The 25,818-nt window shown below is 37.7% G+C and overlaps 1 protein-coding gene across 1 annotated transcript in view; it reads left to right on the forward strand.

Annotated features, from left to right (window-relative positions):
- Positions 1-25,818, forward strand: part of LOC126297751 (calcium-dependent secretion activator-like) — a 1,391,877-nt gene that overhangs the window by 526,768 nt on the left and 839,291 nt on the right. The window contains exon 6 of the mRNA XM_049988921.1: positions 14,893-14,972. Coding sequence (XP_049844878.1) covers positions 14,893-14,972 — 80 coding nt within the window. The remainder of the gene's footprint in view (positions 1-14,892; positions 14,973-25,818) is intronic.

Genomic DNA, 25,818 nt, shown 5'->3' on the forward strand with positions numbered 1-25,818 from the left:
CTATCTTCAGATATAAAATGTAAAACAAACTTTTTTCCCATGTTAGCAACATGAAACAGCTTACTGAACTGCACATAATATTATAGCAGTGTTGAAGAGTATATACACAAGTTACCATAAAACATTTTTGATTAGTGTTGGTGCCAGTAGGAACTAAACTTACTAATGTTGCGTAGGTCAACTATGCACCATTTTTAAAATATGGAAACTTGATGCCTCACACTCTGATTGGCTGTAGGGCTGGATGCTCTGGACAACGCATGACTGTGAATGCTTTGCCTGCTGGAGATCACGGTGTAGCCAAGGCAGCCCCCATGCTCAGTGGTATCATGCCAGCTTTCCACTCTGGGGCCTGGGGGTGAATCCGCTGGGGTCCCGACACATCCATTGTAGTTTCACGATAAGACATAACAGAACAAACCCATCAACAGTTGCTAGTTCATATACAGAAAGGCTTTTACAAACTGTCAGCCCTGAAAAGGACCTTTTTTGTAGCTAGGACCTACTTAAAGCAGGTGCCCAAACTGACGATCCTATGACATGACACAAGCTTGGTCTCATCGAATGGTGTTTTGCCAAACTCTTTCAAAGATCCTGGCAATGTTCTCATGTGATTGGCGGCATGTGGAATGCATTCCATTAATTCCTCTCTGTTTCTAGGTGGTTCACGTCCAGGAAAAAGTCTGGTGGCATGAGGTCTGGGAATCATGGGGGCCATGTCGTACGAGCACCTCTGCCAATTACCCAGCCATTGAAGAGTTCTTTAAATATCTGCGCACAATACAACTGTTATCCCACCACATGTGTAGCCGTATCTCCAAGGGAACATGTTCCAGCAGGCTGGGTATAGTTTCTTTCAAAAAGTGAAGGTAATTTTCCCTAGTAAGTCAAGGTGGTAGATGGTCTGGCCCAGTGAGATTGTCACCCAAATGTTGCCCAAATGTTGAACAAAAAATAGTTGCTGGTGTCCATGGACGTTCATTACATGAGAATTTCCCCTTGCCCAATAATGAATGTTTCAAGTGTTGCAAAGGCCATCCCAATGAAAGGTGCACTTGTCAGTAAACAACACAATGATGGGGAAGTTGGGATCTCATGCAACACACTGCAGAAACCACCAGCAAAACCCTAGCCTGTGTTCATAGTCCACCATAGTATTTAGGTCTTGGACAGGGTTGAAACTAAATGAATGCTGGCTGCCATCCCTCAAAACCTCCCAGACTAACTGATGAGTGTCCCCCACATTGTGTCCAACTGCTCGAATACTTGTTGTAGATGCTTCCTCCAAGCACTCAAGAACAGTCTCTTCAAATGCAGCATCCTGTCATGTTTGATGTCTTCCAGCATCACTATGATATCCTGCTGATGAGCCTGTTTTGCCAAGCTGCCGGTGAACTGCTTTAAAAGTTTGCAGGTGTGGGCAGAGTCTTGGTGGGTACTGTTCCTCATACAGCTGTCAAGCTTCATGCGTGCTGCTGTGGGCTAGTCCATAAACAAAAACCATATCTCATTGTTCTTCACACAAATACTGTGCCACTGTGCTCACTGTATGGCTAAATTGCAAGAGACGTATGTGTGCTCTGAAGCAAAGCTTACGTGTGAATGCCTCTGATGTGAGGTGGAGACAAACAGCAAGACCTATTCGACATGTGTGCGTATCATGTTGGGACAGTGATGGGATGAGGGAGATTTGCATGTGTAAACTGACAACCATAGCGCTGCCCGTTAACTGACTAATGGCAAGAGGCCAGTCCCACAGCCAATCACTGCATGGCAGCAAGTTTTCTTTGTTAAAAAATGGTGCATTGTTGACCTATGCAACATTAGTAATTCTGGTTCTTTCCCACATCAGCTATGCAGGGTTAAAATTTCGTGACATAGTTTTTCTCCACCCTGTTTGTACATGTTGCTACAACATAGTACATATGAATAATATGGCAGCTGATGCACATTACAACATTCAAGGAATGCAAAATTCAGCATGTTCATAGTATACACATGTATGGCCAGTACTATAGAGAAATGGGAACTGACACATTGCGTGAGGTGAAGACTGCTAGGTGGTGGTAACAGCTGGCTATATAACCTACATAAAATCTACTTGCTCTAATAACATTTTACAGAATGATCAGTAGATGTATGTAAAATTCAGTACAGACATCAACACAGCTTATCTACAGGACTTTAATGATAGTAAATACCATGATAGGAGTGTGCTAAGTTATATAAACCAAGCTATATAATTTTATGTAGCACTTTATGAGATACTTTACGATGAATTACTATCCTTAGGTAGCGTCAAAAAATATTTTTATTTTTAATATTTGTTTATAAAATGAACAAAATTATAAGCAACATTGCCAACATGCAATACTATGGGTCATAATTGTGGTTGAACTAATGACAGACAGTTTTCCATCGTTACAATGGTAACAGATCATAAAAGTAGATTATAATTTTATTAAGCTGAAAGTGGTACAAAATGTATGATAATGTATATGATGAAAGAACAGTAATTTTTACCATACTACACCACATGTCTTCATAACAAACCATGCTTTAAGGAACATCACTCATGTCCAGTGTTATGAATCATAATGGAGGTCAAAACAATGTCAGGCAATATTTATGTTGTAGGGATTTTACTAGATAATAACAACGGATTATTCAATTCATTAAAATGAAAAAGTACAACATGTATGGTAATATAAGTAATATAAGGAGAAATTATAAAAGATAAAATAAGCTCTGTAGCTAGGTGCTTACCGAGTGCATCATACATAAAAGTACAACACTAAGGTTGTTGGAATTTTTCATGATCTTATGTATTCCACGTGCCATAACTCAACATACACTTTCAGAAATATGTATTTGTAACTAAATTTTTACCATGAGTTATTACACAGTTAGCATTCACACTCTTATGAGAAAAATCTTACAGACCTGGACATTATGCAGTTTCTAGAATGCATCGGTGAGTTGTAGTCCCTAGTAGTCTTCCACGTGTAGGTAGTAGCATTGACTAAGCTCAGATCAATGGAAGGTGGAAGCCATTATAAGTTAACTGTGTTCCTAAGAATATTAAAAGTATTCAGTCCACTATATGTACTTCATATAAAATACATAGATACATAGATATTATTATCGTGCCTTGTCTTAGGAGTACAATTAGAAGACTAAAAATTTGATCCAATATATCTACTTCATCTACAGTACATAAATATTGTTAGTATGGCTTGTGTTAATGTTGAGTGTGTCAGTTACTATTTTTTATTTTCTCTGTCTCTTTTCTGCATTAATGTATATTTTCAGTTTTATGATGATCTTTCAAATGCACTAGCCATGAACAATAAAACCTGTTTTTAACTAACTCACATATGGAAGTAGTCATTTTAAGAAAGATTTTAATGATGCGTGAAGTCATAATTGCACTAACACTAATCAAAAATATACACAAATCGAAAAAGGTTTTGCATCACCCTGTTTATCAGAACTCCTGAAGATAGACATTGACTGTGGATATTGTATCACAGACACAGTACCTTTGACTGTTCAGAGATGTCACTAAACCTACCAAAAGATGTAAACAACCATACATGAGCAGCGCCTATTAGATGGAGGGGGTCCGAAAGCCGATCAGTTCCAGTCATTACACCAGGAAGGAGGTACATGGTTCGTGTTGTCTGTAGTTCAACCATGCTACGATGCTCAATACAACAGTTTGATCAAATACACATTGTTACTTTGTGCCAGGAAGGGTTCTCAACAAGGGAAGTCTCCGGGCATCTCCGAGTGAACCAAAGCAATAGTGTTCGGACCTGGAGGAGATACAAGGAGACAGGAACTCTCGATGACATGCCTTGCTCAGCCTGCCCAAGGGCTACTATTGCAGTGGATGACTGCTATCTACAGATTATGGGTCAGAGAAACCCTGACAGCAACACCACCATGTTGAATAATGCTTTTTGTGCAGCCACAGGAGATTGTGTTATGACTCAAACTGTTTCCAATGGGCTGCATGATGCGCAACTTCACTTCTGACATCCATGGTGAGGTCCATCTTTGCAACCACAACACCATGCAGCATGGTACAGATGCGCCCATCAACATGCTGAATAGACTGCTCAGGACTGGCATCATGTTCTCTTCACCAGTGAGTGTCGCATATGCCTTTAACCAGACAATCGTCAGAGACATGTTTGGAGGCAACCCAGTCAGGCTGAAAACCTTAGACACTATGAAGTGAGTGCAACAAGGTCGAGGTTCCCTGCTGTTTTGGGGTGGCATTATGTGGGGCCAATGTATGCCGCTGGTTGTCATGGAAGACACCATAATGGTTGTACAATACATGAATGTCATCCTCTGACTGATAGTGTAACCATATTGGCAGAACATTGACAAGGAATTCCTCTTCATGGATGACTATTTGCACTCCCATCATGTTGTGAATGACTTCCTTCAGGATAATAACATCACTTGACTAGAGTGGCCAGAATGTTCTCCAGTCATGAACCCTATCAAACATGCTTGGAATAGATTGAAAAGGGCTGTTCATGGATGGCATGACCCACCAACCTCTCTGAGGGATCTATGCGGAATCGCCATTGAGGAGTGGGACAATCTGGACCAACAGTGCTTGGCGAACTTGTGGATGGTATGCCATGATGAATAGAGGTATGCATCAGTGCAAGAGGACATGCTACTGGGTATTAGAGGTACCGGTGTGTACAGAAATCTCAAACACCACCTCTGAAGGTCTCGCTGTATGGTGGTACAACATGCAATGTGTGGTTTTCATGAGCAATAGAATGGGTGCATATGATGTTTATGTTGATCTCTATTCAATTTTTCTGTACAGTTTCCAGAACTCTTGGAACTAAAGTGATGCAAAACTTTTTTTAATGTGTGTTTTATGGTATGTGTTCTGTAATTAATATGAGTATATGAGGTCTGTTCAAAAAATTCCAGAACTATGTCCCAAAATTTTTCTGTGTTTGCACTTTACTCATTGTGAATGGTCTCCTTTGAAATACTCTTCTCAGCAGTTGGTATACTGGTATCAATGCCATTTCCATTCCTCAAGCAGTCTTTGTATGCTTCTTGCTGGATCACTTGAAGTGCCATCTGTGACCTTCCTTTTATCTCATTTATCATTCCAAATTAATTTTCACTCTTAACTTTTTATTTCCTGTATATTTGTAGTAGATAACAGTAATTAATTACCACTAAAGAGTAAATGATGGTGAGTTGTAACATGATGAGTTGTAAGACTAGTTAAGAGATACTGATATGACATTTTCTACCAATATTATTGCATATACTGAGTCCTGTTAGTAATATCTTTTGATTTGAAAGTTTGGCTTCCTTGCTTACTGTAGTCTATGGAACCTGGTCAGTTATTATCTGTCAGTGTACTAATATGCTGAAAGTCAGTTTACAAAAATATATGCTAGTGGAATGGAAAATAGTTTTGTGCTCTTCACTCTGAAATCTTCTCTCTAATTTATGTCAGAAAAATAAGTGGTACAAAAATGGGAGGCTCAGGAACATCCATATTACAGCACCTCACTCAGATACTTTCATCTTTGTGGTACCTCACCACACACTACAAGCATTTATATTTGCAAAACTGAGAAATATCTGTGGATATATATCAATGCCTTCTTGACAGAAACCAATAATTTCTTTAAATTATTAACTTTTAAATGAATGTAATCAGTAGAGAGTGATAGGAGACATCTCATCACTTTCAGCACTGTCTGCATCTAGATAATCTTTCCTAAACACTGACAATATTAATAGCTTGAAACATTCTCCATACGGTCATATTAAAACAGATTTTAATGCAGCTTGTCTCTGTAGAGCTTACTACTTTCTAAGTTGTACTTGTATATGAGAGCCAGCTTTCAGTATGTTTCCTTCTTGTTCTTTTCCCTCTGTCACAATGTCCAGTGTGTGATGTGTGTGGAAGGGGTAAAAAGCATTGCAAAATTTTATTAATAAAATACTACATGTATGCTGCTTTTATCAGTTCTGTACATTTTTTGTCAGATTTTTTTTCATTCCCTTTTCATACATCAATTTCAGACTAGGGTTTCCAAATTATTTTGAAGCAGATTTAGGACATTTTAGAAATATGGCACACAAATTAAAGGAAATGAGTGAAAACTGGGACATAGTAAATTATTGTTCATATAGGTACAATAATAGTAATTTATTTTCACATAATCCTCCATAGTAATGATGGGAAGTTAATAGTGGTATTTAATATACAATTTAGATGTCAATAAAAATAGAAATGTCACATTTTACAGTGAAATTGGTGGTATAGTCTTTCTGGTATTTGAACAGTACATTTTGGGGTGTACAGTTGTTCTAGAGTTTATTTCCATTAATCAAATTGTAGAAGCCCATACATGGGAGGAGAAAAGAAGATGCTGTTTTAATCATTTCCAGTGCTTTTACTGTCTCTAACTTTAGCATGTTTTGTGGTCCATCCCTGAAGTGTTTATTGTTGAAACTACTCTTTCAACAGAAGCATTAGAACATGGAATAGCTAGTGAATATTTGTATTTGACCACACTTCTGATGTGTCAAGACATAGTCATTGATTGTAAAAATGAATAAACATTTTGCACCATATTTCACTGAAACTAATATTTGGTTTCTCATTCCAGTCCAGAAGTTCATCTTCACAGTATTTACTCACACTACAGTACTTATTAAACAGTTCCCTCTTATCCATAGTGAAGTTCATGACAGTAGATAAAAACTTGAACACAAATCCAGCTAATGGTTGTATTTAGGGTTACTCCACTGACTGAAGACTTCTTTGGTTATGTCAATGCACACATTTATTGCTTACTATCTAAATTGATTTTGACATTTATGCCATTCTCAATAACTGTATGAAAGAAGAAACAATATACAAAAACACACTTATCAACATTACACTAATGAATTAAATAAACATCTAAATACACAACAAAAATTGAAAGTAATACTTAGCTGATGTCTGTGTCAGTATGTATTTGAGTTAAGTGTTAATTTAATTTGATAATGCAGTGTTGACAGTTGTCATTTTGTATACTGTTTCTTGTTGTATAGGGCTATTTAGGATGACATAAGTGCTGAAACTGGTTTAGCCGTTAAAGTCTGTATAAGAGCAGTGACTGAAAATGTCTGTAGTGAAATTTATTATTCTCACTTGTACTCTATACCAAAAACATGGGAAATGCTTCAGCCTATTCACAAAAATTTTCCAATCTAGGTACCATGTAAAGCCGTAGGGATATTGTTTACTGAAGTAATGTCTGTAGCCCTCCATTTTTCAATTCTTGCAATTGCTGTTCGAGAGTAGATGTCAAAAATATTTAAGAGTTTGTGGATTCTAACTTGTTGAACAAAATATTTATTTTGTCTGCAACTTTAATTATAATTAAACTGCCCCTTCAAATTGACAAAATACTGCCCAAGAAAATATGTAACTGAATTGTGATGCAGGTGAGCATATTCTTTGAAAAGTTTGTTCCACGTGAGAGGATGATTGTAAAAGGACAGGAAGTAATCCTAAGGGTTGACAAGTATCAGTGAGTCTCTTAACAGGTCATAGGAGAGTTAACCATTTGGTTTCACTATACCCAAAAAGTTTCTTGTACTCCATCCCAGTAAACACTGAGATTGGTTTATTTCTTCAGCACATGAAGCATGTTGGTAGATTTGACTAATTATGAGATTTATATCACTGGGTTCACCACTTTACTTATTTGGACAGCATTGAACATGATATGAGAAAGACATCCAAAACCAATTAAGTCATTAGCACTCTTTTCTTTCACTTATAATAATGATAGTTTTTACCTTTCCTTTTCTATCCTCAGTAATTTGTGTTTGTGTTGTCAGCTGAAATTATTAAAACATTTTCTCGAGGGAAATTGGTAAAAAGGGACATTATATTTCATTTCACAAGGAAATACAGGTGAAAGAAAGGAAGGAAGATTGGGTTCAACATCCTGTTGCCATCAAATTCGCTAGAGAGGGAGCACAGCTTGGACTGTATAAATGTTGGGGAAGGAAATCAGCCATACCCTTTCAAAGGAGCCATCCCAGCATTTGCCAGGAACAATTTAGGAGAATCACAGAAAACCTAAATCTGGATGGCCAGATGCGGGTTTGAACTGTCATCCTCCCAAATTCAAGTCCAGTGTGGTAGCCAATGCACCACATGACACAGTCCAAATATAAGGAATGAATATACAAAGACTTCAAGTGCTCACTAAAAACTATAGAACAGGAAATATGGTGCTCACATTTCCCAACATGAGGTTAGAACAGGAGCAACACTAGCATGCTTACTAATATTGAATGCCAGTTTGATATTAATGAAGTGAAACAATATTACACATTTAGGTACAATACCTTCTTTACAGATTCTCATCAGAAAATTGAATCACTCAGCAACTTTTCCTTTTTCTTTTATTGTTATGCCTTACTAAGGAACTGCGTTCATTTCACATAACCAGATATTATATCCAAAGATTTGGAATGCTTGAAGTCTTTATGTCTTGATCATTTGTGTTTGCTCATGACATGTCATGTAGTGTGTTTCTTTTTATTTGGGCTCCTCTTCAAGAGGCCTTGATGGTAATTAGTGAAGGACTGGATAGTAAATTGATGAACCTTTGCTTTTATGTGCTGATATTTACTTATTTATTGTTTAATGATAAGTGTTTTGAACAAACTAACGGAGTGGGAATGGGTAGTCCATTATCTCTCATTATCACCAGTTCAGTTATGGAAATTTTTGAAGACAGATTATTGATGATGGCTTTTTTAAACCCATCTGTTTATGGAGGTATATCGATCATACATTTGTGGTGTGGCCACGTGGACAATACACACTCATTTTTTTCTGGGATCTTTTCAATTACCTGCACCCCAGCATCAAGTTCACAATGGAAGTCAAGATGGTTGGAAAGAACTCTTTTGTGAATTTGTTTTCCTATGGGAAGAATGATTACACTCTGGGACACAGTATTTATATAAAGCTAATTCATACAGACCAGTATCTAAATGTCATGAGTTGTCATCAATCATACCAATGTGAGGATGATGTCGGTATAGAGGGCTTATGTCAGTTCAGGCATGGAAAACCTGATGCAAAAATTATAAAATGATAAGCTTATGCCCAAGCAGGATATCTGCACTGACAAACAGATCCATTATGTTTGGACATTTGCCAAAACCAGTAGAAAACATTTGTTGTTCAGTTGCTTTCCTATCGTTAGCCATTAGTATATCCTCAAAGATAAGAAGCGTTTTAGAAAGATACAAAATCTAAAGATTAAAACTCTACTTATCTTGGTTAAAGATGTTCTAGGACTGATGAAGTCTATTGCTTATAACATCTGTTGCCAAGTGGGAAAATGTTTATTGGCAAGATGATTCACACTGTTTATGACAGGTGTTCTGAGAAATATCGCCACATACAATTACCTGAGAATTTTGTAGTGACAAAGCACTGTTTCACTGAAGGTCACAGAAAGAACTTTGATGAGACACAGATAGTTGTTGCTCTTGCATCTCACTATTGGAACTGTCACACAGGAATCACTTGAAATTAGGCAGTCATATAATACCATAAATAGAGACAAGAGATATACATTATCTGAAATAAAAAAAAAAGGTCTTTGTCTCAGCCAGCAAGGGCTCATTGTTTCTGACAGCTTTCACCACCTGGATGTTGTACAGGCATGGTAGTGTAATTGACTGCTGTTCACAAAGGGCATATTTACAAAAACATGGTAGCATACATGAAGGAAACGTAGTTTCTGCATTAGAACAGGACTAATTGTGTGCAAAACAATAGATAAGTAATCTGAAAACAGTGATAAATAAACTCAAACAAGAACAGAAAGTGGAAAATGAGCTGTTTTTTAGGCCTAAAAAAACCTGGCATATGAAACAAAACAAGAAACGTTTTGAACTAAAAACAATGAACAGATATGATCCACTAGATAAAAATGATTTCATGTCTCCAAGAAGTACCTTGAGGAAGCAACAAAATACTAAACATTTGTGAAATCTTGTGCCAAGTGAGAAAAATAAGAAAGGTGATGTTTACATATTTTCAACTATCCACGGAAAAGGCTTAGCAGGTATTATGGACACTATGCAAACTAAACAAAAAGTAACTGGTTTTACCCATACTGGCATGCCTCTAAATGAGGTACTAAAATACTGTGAAAGAATAGTGACAAAAGGTTCAAAGTGTGTTATTATTGGGGGAGGAAAGAATGTATATAACAACAAAAGTGTAAATGCAACCAGGGCTCTAAGAGAATCTTTAGGAAAACTTATACATTCTGATGTATATGTCGTAAGCATTCCACACAGGCATGATCTGACAGAAGCTTCATGTGTAAACAGAGAAATTGTCAACAGGTACAGAATATTCCAGGAGATATATAGCATTTTCTCTAATGTTACATTTATAGAAGCAACAAGCTCAATGAGAGAACATTTCACAAAGCATGGCTTGCACAGAAACAACTATGATAAACAAATTCTGTGCAAAGAATTATTAGAAAAAATTAGCAGCACACAAGAAAAGGCACATACACCTATACCACTATCAGTGAGGGAAGAAATAGGAAAGACAATACTGTATCCAGTAACAGACTCAGAGTAGCCACAAGATGAAAGAACAGAAGAGGAAATATCACTCTGCCCGGCAAAGGAGGGAAAAGCAGTGTCATCACCAGCAGAAAAATAAGCAGTGTCATCACCAGCAGAAGAAGGAGTGTCATCACTACCAGAAGAAGCTCTGTCGTCACCTGCAGAAGAAGAACCGGTGACAAAGATCCTGCAGGTGAGATAAGGGAGAGGGGGAAGAACAAAGAAGCAAAAGCATCTCAAGGAGTAAGATTTTTTGTACCACCAGATAAAAAGAAAGGTGCCATAGAAAATCAAAACATCTATTTCTAATGGAATAATCTTGCAGTAGAATTTACAGTATGCATCTAGTAAATTAGAACAGTTAGAAGTACTAGTAGCTGCTGAGTTACTACATATATTTAGTATGTCAGAACATGATCTGAAAGGAAATGAAATTAATGTTTACAACATACAGGAATATTAAAAAATTGCTAATTTCTGCAGATCTGAACATAAGGGCAGAGGAGTGGCAGACTATGTACACAGTAAAATAGAGGGTATCATTTCATGGTCACTAGACAAGTGTACAGAAATGCTGTTTGAAGCTGCACCAATACAAACAACATATTATGGGGAAAATGTGTGATAATAGGTATCTAAAGATTACCAAACAGTTGAGATAAATGGATTTCTAAAAGAGTTACAAGTACTGTTAGACAAGGCTATAAGGGAATTCTCTTATATAATTATAGCTGGTGACCTAAATATTCGCACACAAAAAGACAACAAGGAGTTTTCAAGATCTGCTAAAAATTATGGACTTTATTTAGCAATAGACAGTCCCATGAGATACTGTAAAAATACAGAAACACTAATAGATCATGTGATCACTAACGTACAACAGAGCCAGCAGACAGTAAAGGTCATAAACACGACCATTACGGACCACTATGGGGTAGTAGTTGAATTAGCAGGCAACATAGGAAAGCCTGAAAAAATATTTAAAGAGTTTAGACAAACTAAGCAAACAAACAAACAAAGACTACTGGTAACTGAAGACTTTAGTAAAGTATACTTTACAGAAAACCTAGATAAATGATTGGAATCATTCTGCAAAACATTAGGCCATTACATAGATGTTGCATGTCCAGTAGTATGTAGAGAAATAAATAAGAAGAAAAATAAAAACTGAGTCACAGTAGAGGTAAGAAGGAAGAGGGAAGAGGTAAAAAGCCTGTATGAAATTTGTTGGTTAAGGCCAACCCAAGAAATGAGGGATACATATAGAAGAAAACATACACCAAACTGATTAAAAAGACTAAATCGACATATTATGAAAACAAGAGAGCAACCTCAACAAATATCACTAAGATCATATGGTCTCTCATAAATAAAAAGAGAAGAAGTGTAGGTGTGGAATACACTGATAACGTAATGCTTGAGGTAAATGGTAGGGAACTCAGGGATGTGCATAATGTCAGCAATACCTTAAACAAACATTATACTGAAGTTGTGCATAAATTAATAACTAAAAATAATACTTCCAAAATAAACATTCCATATGAGACAAAATGCTTATTCTTGACCACAACTAATGAATCAGAAATTGTGAAAATAATACATAGTCTAAAAACAATAAACACTGAGGGACTTGATGGTATATCCACTAAAATAATTAAATGCTGTTTACAATGGGTAGTAAATCCATTAGGTGGTCTGATAAACTTATCTATAGGAAAAGGAATAGTTCCCAATGTGCCTGAAAAAGAGTAAAGGTATCCCTATACACAAAGGAGTCTGCAAAAAAGACCCAGGAAATTACAGATCTATAACTATTACATCAGTACTCTCTAAAATAATAGAAACCATAATAAAAGACAGATTATTAAATTTTGTACAAACATGCAGCATTCTCAATGATAAACGACATGGATTCAGAAAGGGCAAACCTACTAAAACAGTAATAGCTGAATTTGTGAAACTTGTAACTAAAGCACTTGATGAACAGAAGAAAGCCTGTGGTATGTTCCTGGACCTATCTAAAGCATTTGATTGTGTACATCATGACATCCTGTTAGAAAAACTTCATTGTTATGGTATAAGGGGGAAAGCAGTAGGCATCATTAAATGGTTTTTGGAAAATAGAAAGGGGTGTGTAGAAATAAAGCAAAAAGTGAAAAATAATATTACAAGTGTCTTTTTAAATTTTGAAACAGTGTAATATGGAGTTCCTCGAGGAACTGTTCTTGGTCCACTACTTTTCATTTTGTATGTCAATGATACAACCAAATCAGTATCTGATAGTGTAGTCATGTATGCAGATGACACTTCACTTGTTGTTAACAGTTCTTCAACAGATGACCTGCAAGAGGTGGATTCGCTAAATATGAAAAGTGGAAACAATTATTTCAGGGAGAACAATCTCTTTATAAACGGAAACAAAACAACATATATACAGATACATGCCCACACACAAAGGGTATTAAGATTACAAAAGAGAGCTATACGAGACATTGCAGAAGTATCACATAGAGAATCCTGTGGAAATAAATTCAGGGAGCTAAAAATTTAAACAGTAGCATCATATATGACAGTAGCATCATATATATCTAACTGCACTGCATTGCTAAATGGAGAATGTCATGAACATAATATAAGAATACAAAAATGACTATAATAAAGAATGAAGTAGGCTAAAATTAACAAACAATGAACCTGTAAATTGTGGGTGTATACTGTACAATAGTTTCCCACAATGTCCAAAGATGATAGAAAGTATGTCTCTTCTTAAAAGAAAATAAAAAAGACATCTGATCAATATTTGCTCTTACGGTGTTAAAGAAAGTCTTGAAATAAAAAATTGATTAGTGTGTCAGTGTTCATTTTTTATAATGTACTTTTAATGACATTTTCTGTGAAAATTATATAAAATATATGTGTATGTACTATCTTTTTGTAACTAGCCAATACATGTAACAGACAGCCTATAAATGCAATCATACATAAATTGATGTACAAGGTGAGTCAGGAGGAAGGGTACATGCGTTGAGGGGTGACAGTATTAGTGCTTCTGAACAAAAAACTTCATATGGACATATCCCTATTCCAAATGGTTTCTGAGATAGGACACATTTAATATTCATTGTTATTTATTTTCTGTAATATCAAACATTGTCACTGTTTACAATGTACCACAGTAGCGTAGAGCTAGTTGAGATGAACAGTTTGATACGGGACCCTTGTGGTCTATTGAGTCAGGAAACTACCTCAAATTGGCCTACAAAAACTACTTAAGCTACAGCTCATCTGCGTTGAGCGAGTTTTTCAACATTCTAGTGCTCTCTTCGCAGAAACCATAAGGTCTAGAGAAAAAAATGAATAGGACCTTTTTTTGAGGAAATTTCATACAGTTTAATTTTGTACTGTGATGCGTTTTCACTGGAGGGTGAAGGTGAAGGTGAGGTGAAGAAAAGCATACAAGAGTAAAATAAAATGTGTTCTATCTCAGAAACCATTCAGAATAGGGCATATGTTCGTATGAAGTTTTTTGTTCATAATCACTATTACTGTCTCTCCTCAGTGCATGCACCTTTCCTCCTGACTCACCCTGTTTATCACTGTATTTTTCAGCTATGTACATGCGAGATTTATGTAAACATGAAGTGTCCAATACCATTGTAAGAAATAATCCATGAACAAATAAAGAAAGGATAAAGAATTCACTTTACATTATGGAGTAGTAGCAGCAATTTCTCTCACAGGTGTTTTGTTTCTTCAGTGTGTATAAAACTGATGTTATTCATGGTAGGAATTAATTCTCCTCAGATTCAGAAAACAATTCGCACCTGAAGATGGGGAAGATGGATTCCTTAAGTATTTTGTCATGATAACTGTATAATCAAGATGCAAACCCAAAAAGAGTATAAGGAATTAATGTGATAAGAAAGTTTAGGTTGTCATATATTTCTTATATATCTGATCAAATATTATAAATACATTAAACAACTAGATGATATAATGAGTTATGTCTGTCAGCTGAAGTACTAAAAATGGAATTTGAAAATGTTGACCTACACACAAATTGAATAATGTAGATGTTTTCATATACAGCTTGACACTGATTATGAAATAACAACCCTTCTTTCTCTAATCAAACAATGCCTGCTATCTCTGTAATTGTTCCTAGATAACTGATTGACAAGCAACTTTTGAAAGTTAATGTTTCTGCTTTTACAGATCCTTACCTGAGATTGATGGCCTCAGTAAAGAAACAGTCCTGACATCATGGATGGCAAAATTTGACTGCATTTTTAAAGGTATCTGTGTCTATAAGCTCACATTATTTTCACTGTCAGTCACATACATTTGAAAACTGACATGTCATTGCATATAATGTAAGATGCATGACAAATATTTTGATTGTTCTGTCAGCTCCGAATAACAATTTCATTGTAGTTCATTTTGTATTATCTTGTCCTATTTAACTACTGTTGTTTCATCATCAAAGAGATTAGTGTGCCTATAAGCTCACATTATTTCCACTGTCAGTAACATGTATTTGAAAACAGGCATATCATTGTGTATGTATGATGAAAAATACAAGAAGAAATGTGAAGGCATCAGTGTATTGTACTTATTCTGTCAGTTTCCAGTAAAATTTTCATTGTAGCCTATTGCTTATTATTTAGCCTTATTGAACTGTTGCTGTGTCATCAACAAAGAGGTCTCAGGGAAAACTCCACTTGTTTTCCTGCCTTATGATCTTCTGGTTCTGTCTCAATTCAAGGTTGTCAGTGACATTTCCTCTTTTCTGCATGCTTTGCTCTTCCATTACCTGTTCTTGTTTGATGCCTTTTGATTTAATAGAAAGAACTGTTTACCAAAACCATAATTGCTTTTGTGATTCTTTAAATTCCATTTCATGGTTTAATAAGTGAGTGTGTTCTTAATCGAAATTGTATATTTTTTTCCTTTCTTTCAAATTTCTGCAGTTTTTCTGATACTCTGATTATATTAATTACTTTAGTCCTTCTCTATCCTCTGTTTTTCTTTACCTGTCACTCTTTCAGCACTTTTCTTTAGCCCAAGTTTTATACTCTCTTAGAATTTCAGCTACTTCCGTTAACTCTGAAATAACAAGTGTTACTAATACTTGTACTTTGTATTGTATTTATTTTAGAAAATTAATGTTTCTTAAATGTTGTTCTTTATTATGATCTGAATAGTAACTATATATATGGACCTTGCCGTTGGTGGGGAGGCTTGCGTGCCTCAGCGATACAGATGGCCGTACCGTAGGTGCAACCACAACGGAGGGGTATCTGTTGAGAGGCCAGACAAACGTGTGGTTCCTGAAGAGGGGCAGCAGCCTTTTCAGTAGTTGCAGGGGCAACAGTCTGGATGATTGACTGATCTGGCCTTGCAACATTAACCAAAACGGCCTTGCTGTGCTGGTACTGCGAACGGCTGAAAGCAAGGGGAAACTACAGCCGTAATTTTTCCCGAGGACATGCAGCTTTACTGTATGGTTAAATGATGATGGCATCCTCTTGGGTAAAATATTCCGGAGGTAAAATAGTCCCCCATTCGGATCTCCGGGCGGGGACTACTCAGGAGGATGTCGTTATCAGGAGAAAGAAAACTGGCGTTCTACGGATCGGAGCGTGGAATGTCAGATCCCTTAATCGGGCAGGTAGGTTAGAAAATTTAAAAAGGGAAATGGATAGGTTAAAGTTAGATATAGTGGGAATTAGTGAAGTTCGGTGGCAGGAGGAACAAGACTTCTGGTCAGGTGACTACAGGGTTATAAACACAAAATCAAATAGGGGTAATGCAGGAGTAGGTTTAATAATGAATAGGAAAATAGGAATGCGGGTAAGCTACTACAAACAGCATAGTGAACGCATTATTGTGGCCAAGATAGATACGAAGCCCACACCTACTACAGTAGTACAAGTTTATATGCCAACTAGCTCTGCAGATGATGAAGAAATTGAAGAAATGTACGATGAAATAAAAGAAATTATTCAGATAGTGAAGGGAGACGAAAATTTAATAGTAATGGGTGACTGGAATTCGAGTGTAGGAAAAGGGAGAGAAGGAAACATAGTAGGTGAATATGGATTGGGGCTAAGAAATGAAAGAGGAAGCCGCCTAGTAGAATTTTGCACAGAGCACAACTTAATCATAGCTAACACTTGGTTTAAGAATCATGAAAGAAGGTTGTATACGTGGAAGAACCCTGGAGATACTAAAAGGTATCAGATAGATTATATAATGGTAAGACAGAGATTTAGGAACCAGGTTTTAAGTTGTAAGACATTTCCAGGGGCAGATGTGGACTCTGACCACAATCTATTGGTTATGACCTGTAGATTAAAACTGAAGAAACTGCAAAAATGTGGGAAATTAAGGAGATGGGACCTGGATAAACTGAAATAACCAGAGGTTGTACAGAGTTTCAGGGAGAGGATAAGGGAACAATTGACAGGAATGCGGGAAAGAAATATAGTAGAAGAAGAATGGGTAGCTTTGAGGGATGAAGTAGTGAAGGCAGTACAGGATCAAGTAGGTAAAAAGACGAGAGATCGTAGAAATCCTTGGGTAACAGAAGAAATATTGAATTTAATTGATGAAAGGAGAAAATATAAAAATGCAGTAAATGAAGCAGGCAAAAAGGAATACAAACGTCTCAAAAATGAGATCGACAGGAAGTGCAAAATGGCTAAACAGGGATGGCTAGAGGACAAATGTAAGGATGTAGAAGCTTATCTCTCTAGGGGTAAGATAGATACTGCCTACAGGAAAATTAAAGAGACCTTTGGAGAGAAGAGAACCATGTGTATGAATATCAAGAGCTCAGATGGCAACCCAGTTCTAAGCAAAGATGGGAAGGCAGAACTACTGACGGCCTTGGGAGAACCAGTCCTGACAAAACTCTACCAGCTGGTGAGCAAGATGTATGAGACAGGCGAAATACCCTCAGACTTCAAGAAGAATATAATAATTCCAATCCCAAAGAAAGCAGGTGCTGACAGATGTGAAAATTACCGAACTATCAGTTTAATAAGCCACGGCTGCAAAATACTAACGCGAATTCTTTACAGACGAATGGAAAAACTGGTAGATGCAGACCTCGGGGAGGATCAGTTTGGATTCCGTCGAAATGTTGGAACACGTGAGGCAATACTGACCTTACGACTTATCTTAGAAGAAAGATTAAGAAAAGGCAAACCTACGTTTCTAGCATTTGTAGACTTAGAGAAAGCTTTTGACAATGTTGACTGGAATACTCTTTTTCAAATTCTAAAGGTGGCAGGGGTAAAATACAGGGAGCGAAAGGCTATTTATAATTTGTACAGAAACCAGATGGCAGTAATAAGAGTCGAGGGGCATGAAAGGGAAGCAGTGGTTGGGAAAGGAGTGAGACAGGGTTGTAGCCTCTCCCTGATGTTATTCAATCTGTATATTGAGCAAGCAGTAAAGGAAACAAAAGAAAAATTTGGAGTAGGTATTAAAATTCATGGAGACGAAGTAAAAACTTTGAGGTTCGCCGATGACATTGTAATTCTGTCAGAGACGGCAAAGGACTTGGAAGAGCAGTTGAACGGAATGGACAGTGTCTTGAAAGGAGGATATAAGATGAACATTAACAAAAGCAAAACGAAGATAATGGAATGTAGTCAAATTAAATCGGGTGATGCTGAGGGAATTAGATTAGGAAATGAGACACTTAAAGTAGTAAAGGAGTTTTGCTATTTAGGAAGTAAAATAACTGATGATGGTCGAAGTAGAGAGGATATAAAATGTAGACTGGCAATGGCAAGGAAAGCGTTTCTGAAGAAGAGAAATTTGTTAACATCGAATATAGATTTATGTATCAGGAAGTCGTTTCTGAAAGTATTTGTTTGGAGTATAGCCATGTATGGAAGTGAAACATGGACGATAACTAGTTTGGACAAGAAGAGAATAGAAGCTTTCGAAATGTGGTGCTACAGAAGAATACTGAAGATAAGGTGGATAGATCACGTAACTAATGAGGAGGTATTGAATAGGATTGGGGAGAAGAGAAGTTTGTGGCACAACTTGACTAGAAGAAGGGATCGGTTGGTAGGACATGTTTTGAGGCATCAAGGGATCACAAATTTAGCATTGGAGGGCAGCGTGGAGGGTAAAAATCGTAGAGGGAGACCGAGAGATCAGTACACTAAGCAGATTCAGAAGGATGTAGGTTGCAGTAGGTACTGGGAGATGAAGCAGCTTGCACAGGATAGAGTAGCATGGAGAGCTGCATCAAACCAGTCTCAGGACTGAAGACAACAACAACAACAAGTAGTTCTAAGTTCTAGGGGACTAATGACCACAGCAGTTGAGTCCTGTAGTGCTCAGAGCCATTTGAACCATTTTTTTTTTTCAAAATTTCCTTTCCTACATCTGCATAACAATAAAATACTGCTCTGATTCCTATCTCTACCTGTTCATCTTTTGACAGTGTAGTTTTGCTTGTTTTAATTTGTAAACATTCACACACACACACACACACACAGAGAGAGAGAGAGAGAGAGAGAGAGAGAGAGAGAGCGGGGGGGGGGGGGGGGGGGGGGGGAAGGAAAGAAGGAAAGAAGGAAGGAAGGAGGGAAGGAAGGAAGGAGGAGGAGGAGGGTATGAAGAAGAGAGGGATGGGATGGAAGGTTTGCAGTGGGAAGGAGGAGGAGGAAGTGGTAGATGAATCTAATTTTTTGAATAAAAGATGTTTTTGGCTGTTGTCCCAAAGCCCTTAATTTGGAACAAAACAGATGCAGTTTTTATTACAAGACAAGAAATACCTTATCTGTTCTTATTTTAGGTAATCATAGGCATTTGCATACATATAGGAGTAACATGATGTAGTTCCCAAACGTAACATTATTGTGGCAAAATTAGATTGATTGCAGTTTACGTAACGAGTTGCCAAAGACATACATTAAAGCAAATACAGCTACAAATATGGATACAGATCATAATTAAATTTAGTTTTTACAACTCTGCAAAATTTTTATTACTAAAATAGGCCTTTTTCGTGTGGTTTGATGCATACAAGCATATCATTATTCATTTTTCTTTCAATTTTTTGGTAAAAAACCTTTCTGCCATAATGAAGGCAAAACTATGTTTTTTTGGTCACCATGACTTCTTAGGAGTAGCTGAAATGTTTTTATTTGAAATATTTGAAGAAAACAAATGAGATCAGAGCATCATGAAAGAAGAAGGGGATTGGGTGTCTGCAGAATACCAGTGACTAAGAAAAAAGAAATCTTAAGTACAGATGTGAAAACATGATCCAAGAGAGAGAAGTAATCATACTTTTATACAGCCATGGTAAAGGTGTTGCTCCAAATATGTGATACAAGACTGCCAAAGTGGGACATCAAAACCATGAATTAAACTAAATGAAGTACTAAAGGGCTATAAAATTTCACTCAGTCCTGGACGCAACTGCCCAATTCTAGGAGATTCAGATGATGTTTCTAATAATGGAAGTGTACAAAGTGTAAGAGTTCTAAAAGATACACTGCAGGGAACCCAGATGTGAACTTATTGTTGGTAGACATACCACACAGATATTATCTAATGCAAAATTCATCTGTCAATGCAGAGATAATTAAAACTAACAAGAAAATGAACACAGTTTGTACATGTAATGGCTTAATAGATGTAGGAAAGGGAAAAGGTATATGCGTAAAGAAATACTAAAAGTAATCAGTGAAAATTCCATTTAAAAAACAGAAGCCACACAGATATCAGTGTCCTCAGCCATAATTTCATTTCAAACAAGTGAAATGGATTCCACTACAGAAAAATCAGCATTAGCAGCACGAGAAGGGGTAGAGAAAGTACAACACAGAAAAGGGTCAGAAGAGCAAAACAAACAAGTGACAATATCAGCAGAAACAACAGTATCTGAAGCACGAGATGAGGCAACTGTATGTACTGCTGCAGACCTAACTGCATCTTCAAGGCAAAGGAATGAAATACTATTAGTGCTAGAAACACCCAAAGTGGAGCTTACTCAAAGTAGCAGATGTGGCTATGATTGGAGTGGGCTTCATTGAGCAAATGGGCACATCAGAAAGTAAGGATTATTTCACAGCTGCAGTTGGGCATGTAGTGGGAGAAACAGGCACAAAATAAATTTCAGCAGTAGACGGAAAACAAAGAATAAGTGCAATATGGAAAAAGAAAACAGTGTTTCCTGTATGCGTGAATGATTTTTTATTTACCACTGAAAAGAAGAAGTCTACAGGGTAAGCAGCGATGAACAGTTTACTGGTCTAATAATTCTCTACCAAAGTATTCATTCAGTGAGTAACAAACTAGAGCAAGTTTAAATTGTCCTCCTTTCCTCATATGTCAGTAGTATTAAGGTACTACTTTGAGTAGAGAGACATTTAATGAGTATTTAATTATCAAAATGAGAACACACAAAATATGTTTCTTTTGTCATCTTAAAATCTACATCAGAGAATTCACAATTCTGAAATAAATTTACCATATAAGGGATGAACTGAGTGATGAATAGGTACATAATTACAAACAATGACCTCTTTGGATAGTCTTCCAACTTTCATTCTTCTTCAGAGCACAGTATGCACATATATTCTTCATACATGCAATATTTATTCTTCTGGTACTGCAGTCTAACTGAAATGATTTTTCTTCATGGTCAGAGCAGTAGAGGTGAGTTTGAAGGGACAAGGGTTCGGATGGGTATGGTCCAGGGACACACTGCTATCTCTGGCAGAAGAAGAAGGAGAAGGGGGAATTGAAGGGGTAGAGGAAGGGGAAGCAGAAGGGGAAAGCATAGCCAAGTAAATAACATTTGTATAGTATAATGAGGAGGGGAGGACAGTACAGAAGATGACTACTGGGAAAATAGTATTGTACATAACAGGAATATTTGTGGATATGTGACTGACACTAAAGCCTTCATTACAAACTAGTAAGTATTTGCAGCAAAGCTGATAAATTATATCATTACATCATCTGTTGACATTGCTACTGTAGGGATGTGATATCACACTGACAGAAACTGAATAAAAAGCATTAGGTTGTTGCATGGGACAAGTCTATTGTATTGCAAGTATTTGGAAATAGAATACTTTGAAGAATGACCAGGGCAATTCAGATGTATTTCAGTAGCAGAATAATACTGTACGAGGCATGGAGAGGACTCTGGTTTTATGTATAGCAAATTTCAGAGTACAATGGGGTGATGCTAATTTTTCAACAGTTAGAGTGTACCGGGGGAGTATCAGAAACATGTGAGGATATCCCATGAGATATTTATTTGGGTTAACATTTGGGTGATAGTAATAGTCTGTTACAATTTACAAGAAACCTAGTGAGGAACTGATCATCATGGCAAACACCTTGTTCACAGTTGGTAATTCTTTAACAGAGAACCTTTCTGGTGTGAAAGTGGCATGAGATATCAAAGTAGAAATGGTGTTTGGTAGGTTTGATATGAAAGGAGTTTCTACTGGTTTGCTGAAGAGGAAAAGCCGGAAAGGATGGGTGAGAGAGTGTTTAGGTTGCATAGGTATAAATGTATTCGAACTGGATCCATATAGTGCTGGAACTGGATCCATATCATAAAAACATTATCAGTTTGTATTAGGTAGAATTCCTTTAATTTGTAGCTGAATGTGTTATACATATAAGGGTTCATTATTGTCCCATTATGATGTTTGAACATATTTCCTTCATATTAGAGGTCACTGTTGGGGTTATGTTGCTATTTTTTTGCACAAATAATAAGGCTGTACTTTTGCAGTTGGCATGCTGTTGGGAAACGTAGAGTTCAAAGACAACAAGGCTGTGAGCATAGGTGATTATTAGTGTTTGAGGAGATGATACACTCCTGGAAATGGAAAAAAGAACACATTGACACCTGTGTGTCAGACCCACCATACTTGCTCTGGACACTGCGAGAGGGCTGTACAAGCAATGATCACACGCACGGCACAGTGGACACACCAGGAACCGCGGTGTTGGCCGTCGAATGGCGCTAGCTGCGCAGCATTTGTGCACTGCTGCCGTCAGTGTCAGCCAGTTTGCCGTGGCATACGGAGCTCCATCGCAGTCTTGAACACTGGTAGCATGCCGCGACAGCATGGACGTGAACCGTATGTGCAGTTGACGGACTTTGAGCGAGGGCGTATAGTGGGCATGCGGGAGGCCGGGTGGACGTACCGCCGAATTGCTCAACATGTAGGGCGTGAGGTCTCCACAGTACATCGATGTTGTCGCCAGTAGTTGGTGGAAGGTGCACGTGCCCGTCGACCTGGGACCGGACCGCAGTGACGCACGGATGCACGCCAAGACCGTAGGATCCTATGCAGTGCCGTAGGGGACCGCACCGCCACTTCCCAGCAAATTAGGGACACTGTTGCTCCCGGGGTATCGGCGAGGACCATTCGCAACCGTCTCCATGAAGCTGAGCTACAGTCCCGCACACTGTTAGGTCGTCTTCCGCTCACGCCCCAACATCGTGCTGCCCGCCTCCAGTGGTGTCGCAACAGGCGTGAATGGAGGGACGAATGGAGACATGTCGTCTTCAGCGATGAGAGTCGCTTCTGCCTTGGTGCCAATGATGGTCGTATGCGTGTTTGGCGCCGTGCAGGTGAGCGCCACAATCAGGACTGCATACGACCGAGGCACACAGGGCCAACACCCGGCATCATGGTGTGGGGAGCGATCTCCTACATTGGCCGTACACTTCTGGTGATCGTCGAGGGGACACTGAATAGTGCACGGTACATCCAAACCGTCATCGAACCCATCGTTCTACCATTCCTAGATCGGCAACGGAACTTGCTGTTCCAACAGGACAATGCATGTCCGCATGTATCCCATCCCACCCAACGTGCTGTAGAAGGTGTAAGTCAACTACCCTGTCCAGCAAGATCTCCGGATCTGTCCCCCATTGAGCATGTTTGGGACTGGATGAAGCGTCGTCTCACGCGGTCTGCACGTCCACCACGAACGCTGGTCCAACTGAGGCGCCAGGTGGAAATGGCATGGCAAGCCATTCCACAGGACTACATCCAGCATCTCTACGACCGTTTCCATGGGAGAATAGCAGCCTGCATTGCTGCGAAAGGTGGATATACACTGTACTAGTGCCGACATTGTGCATGCTCTGTTGCCTGTGTCTATGTGCCTGTGGTTCTGTCAGTGTGACCATGTGATGTATCTGACCCCAGGAATGTGTCAATAAAGTTTCCCCTTCCTGGGACAATGAATTCACGGTGTTCTTATTTCAATTTCCAGGAGTGTATTATCTCTGGCAAGAAGGCAGTCTAAAAATGGAGCACCCTTCATACCTTAACTGCTACATTTGAGGAACATTTTAGATGATGGGTGGCTGAGCTTGTTTGATCCACAATTGGGCCAGGGTATCTGAGCAAATGTTGATGGACTATTGGATTGGAATTGCTCTTGCAAAAGTTCTTTGTGAACATTTTAGAAAACTGTCAGAGGCATTATGCTTGGTAGTAACTGGATTCAACAAGACAGTGGTGGGGAATGATGTTGCAGAAAACAGCTCAAGAATGGAAATCGGTGCACTTTCACTGTTTGGGATGTTGTCATTGGAAATGATATCAGTGATAAATGTGATACAGTTTTGGATGTGATGAGTTCCTGAAAGTGGTTTTGTGGTGGAGTCATAGTTCAATGTAGTGTATTAATTTTGTTGTGAAGCTTTTGATGTTGACATTGGTTGACTTTGCTCAGAGAAGTAGATAAGAAAGTAGGAAATAGATGGAGGAGAGTAGACCTTTAACTTCTTCATCATGATTCAGTATGAATGTAGGAATCTGGACAGAACTGAAGCTGTCTGGTGCTCTGACATAAAATGACCTTGTTGCTGATAGGACATTAAAGCCTAGTCTTCGTACTTCTGACTTAGGAAGGGTTTTTGTTTGCTCAGACATAGAGAGAAGAAAAAATTGGAATAATCAGAGGGGAACTAAATACAAGGAGATAAAAATTCAGACATAGATAAATAAATAAGATATAAACAGTCAATTGGAGAAAATTTGATAACAATGAAAAGTTAAAGCTTCCAAATAATACTGTATATCTGCAGTTGTACTTATGTGAAGTGAAAATACTTACTGTTAGGTAGTAAGGAGGATAAGTAAAACAAAAGGTAAGAGAAGTAACTGTATGGAAACAGTGAAAAATATGTTATTTTTGTATACAAGAGAAAATGAAACACAAGCAAAAAAACTGGCAGAGGATGAGAGTATAAAATGTGTGTATAGAAACATTTACAAAATACTAATAGTGCAGAATGGAAAAGACTCATATGGCAAAATTTACACAACAATAGAAAATGTGGTGTGGAGTGACATTAATGGAATGGAAATGGTGTTGATGAGGGCTGCTTTGGTTGTAGGATACAGAGGAACCATGGTAAAAAGTGTGGATGAAGAAAACACAGACATATATTCAACTAAAATGGGGACAGAGAGCTGTTGGGATGGAATGGGTGGTAACTTGAGAAGTGGTATGTGAGTAAGGTCAGAGGGACTTGCAAGATAAGGACTAATGAAAGTGTATCTAGTAGAGTTGCAATACCAGAAAATTTGTGAGATATATTGTTCCTACCTGCACAATCTGGGAAATATAGTGGTGTTGGGAAAAGACAAAAGACAGAGATGAAGGGTATAGGGTTTATGATATGGCTGGACAATGTAGCCACACAAGATAGATAGATAGATAGATAGATAGATAGATAGATAGATAGAGAGAGAGAGAGAGAGAGAGAGAGAGAGAGAGAGAGAGAGAGGGGGCGGAGGAATTAAAGCTCAGAAAAGGATTCATTCAAAAGCTTAACATATCTACTATTCATTGAGTTGTTTTCTTTACCTCTGAGTCATTTATGTTCTACCACAACTTCCCATTACCAAACTTTCTATTTTATTTACTAGAAATAGAAAGATAGTTTTAACCATTTACTTCAGGGTTCATGATAAATCACTGGTAACAAATTTATTTTGGTGTACTAATATAACAATGAAAACAATCAGTTATTGATAAAATTATTTAATTAATAGATTAAAAATCTACTCACCAAGTGGCAGCAGAACACATACATAAAAGACTGCTGTGATT

The sequence above is a fragment of the Schistocerca gregaria genome, chromosome X (genome assembly GCF_023897955.1).
Source record: "Schistocerca gregaria isolate iqSchGreg1 chromosome X, iqSchGreg1.2, whole genome shotgun sequence".
NCBI lineage: Eukaryota > Metazoa > Arthropoda > Insecta > Orthoptera > Acrididae > Schistocerca > Schistocerca gregaria.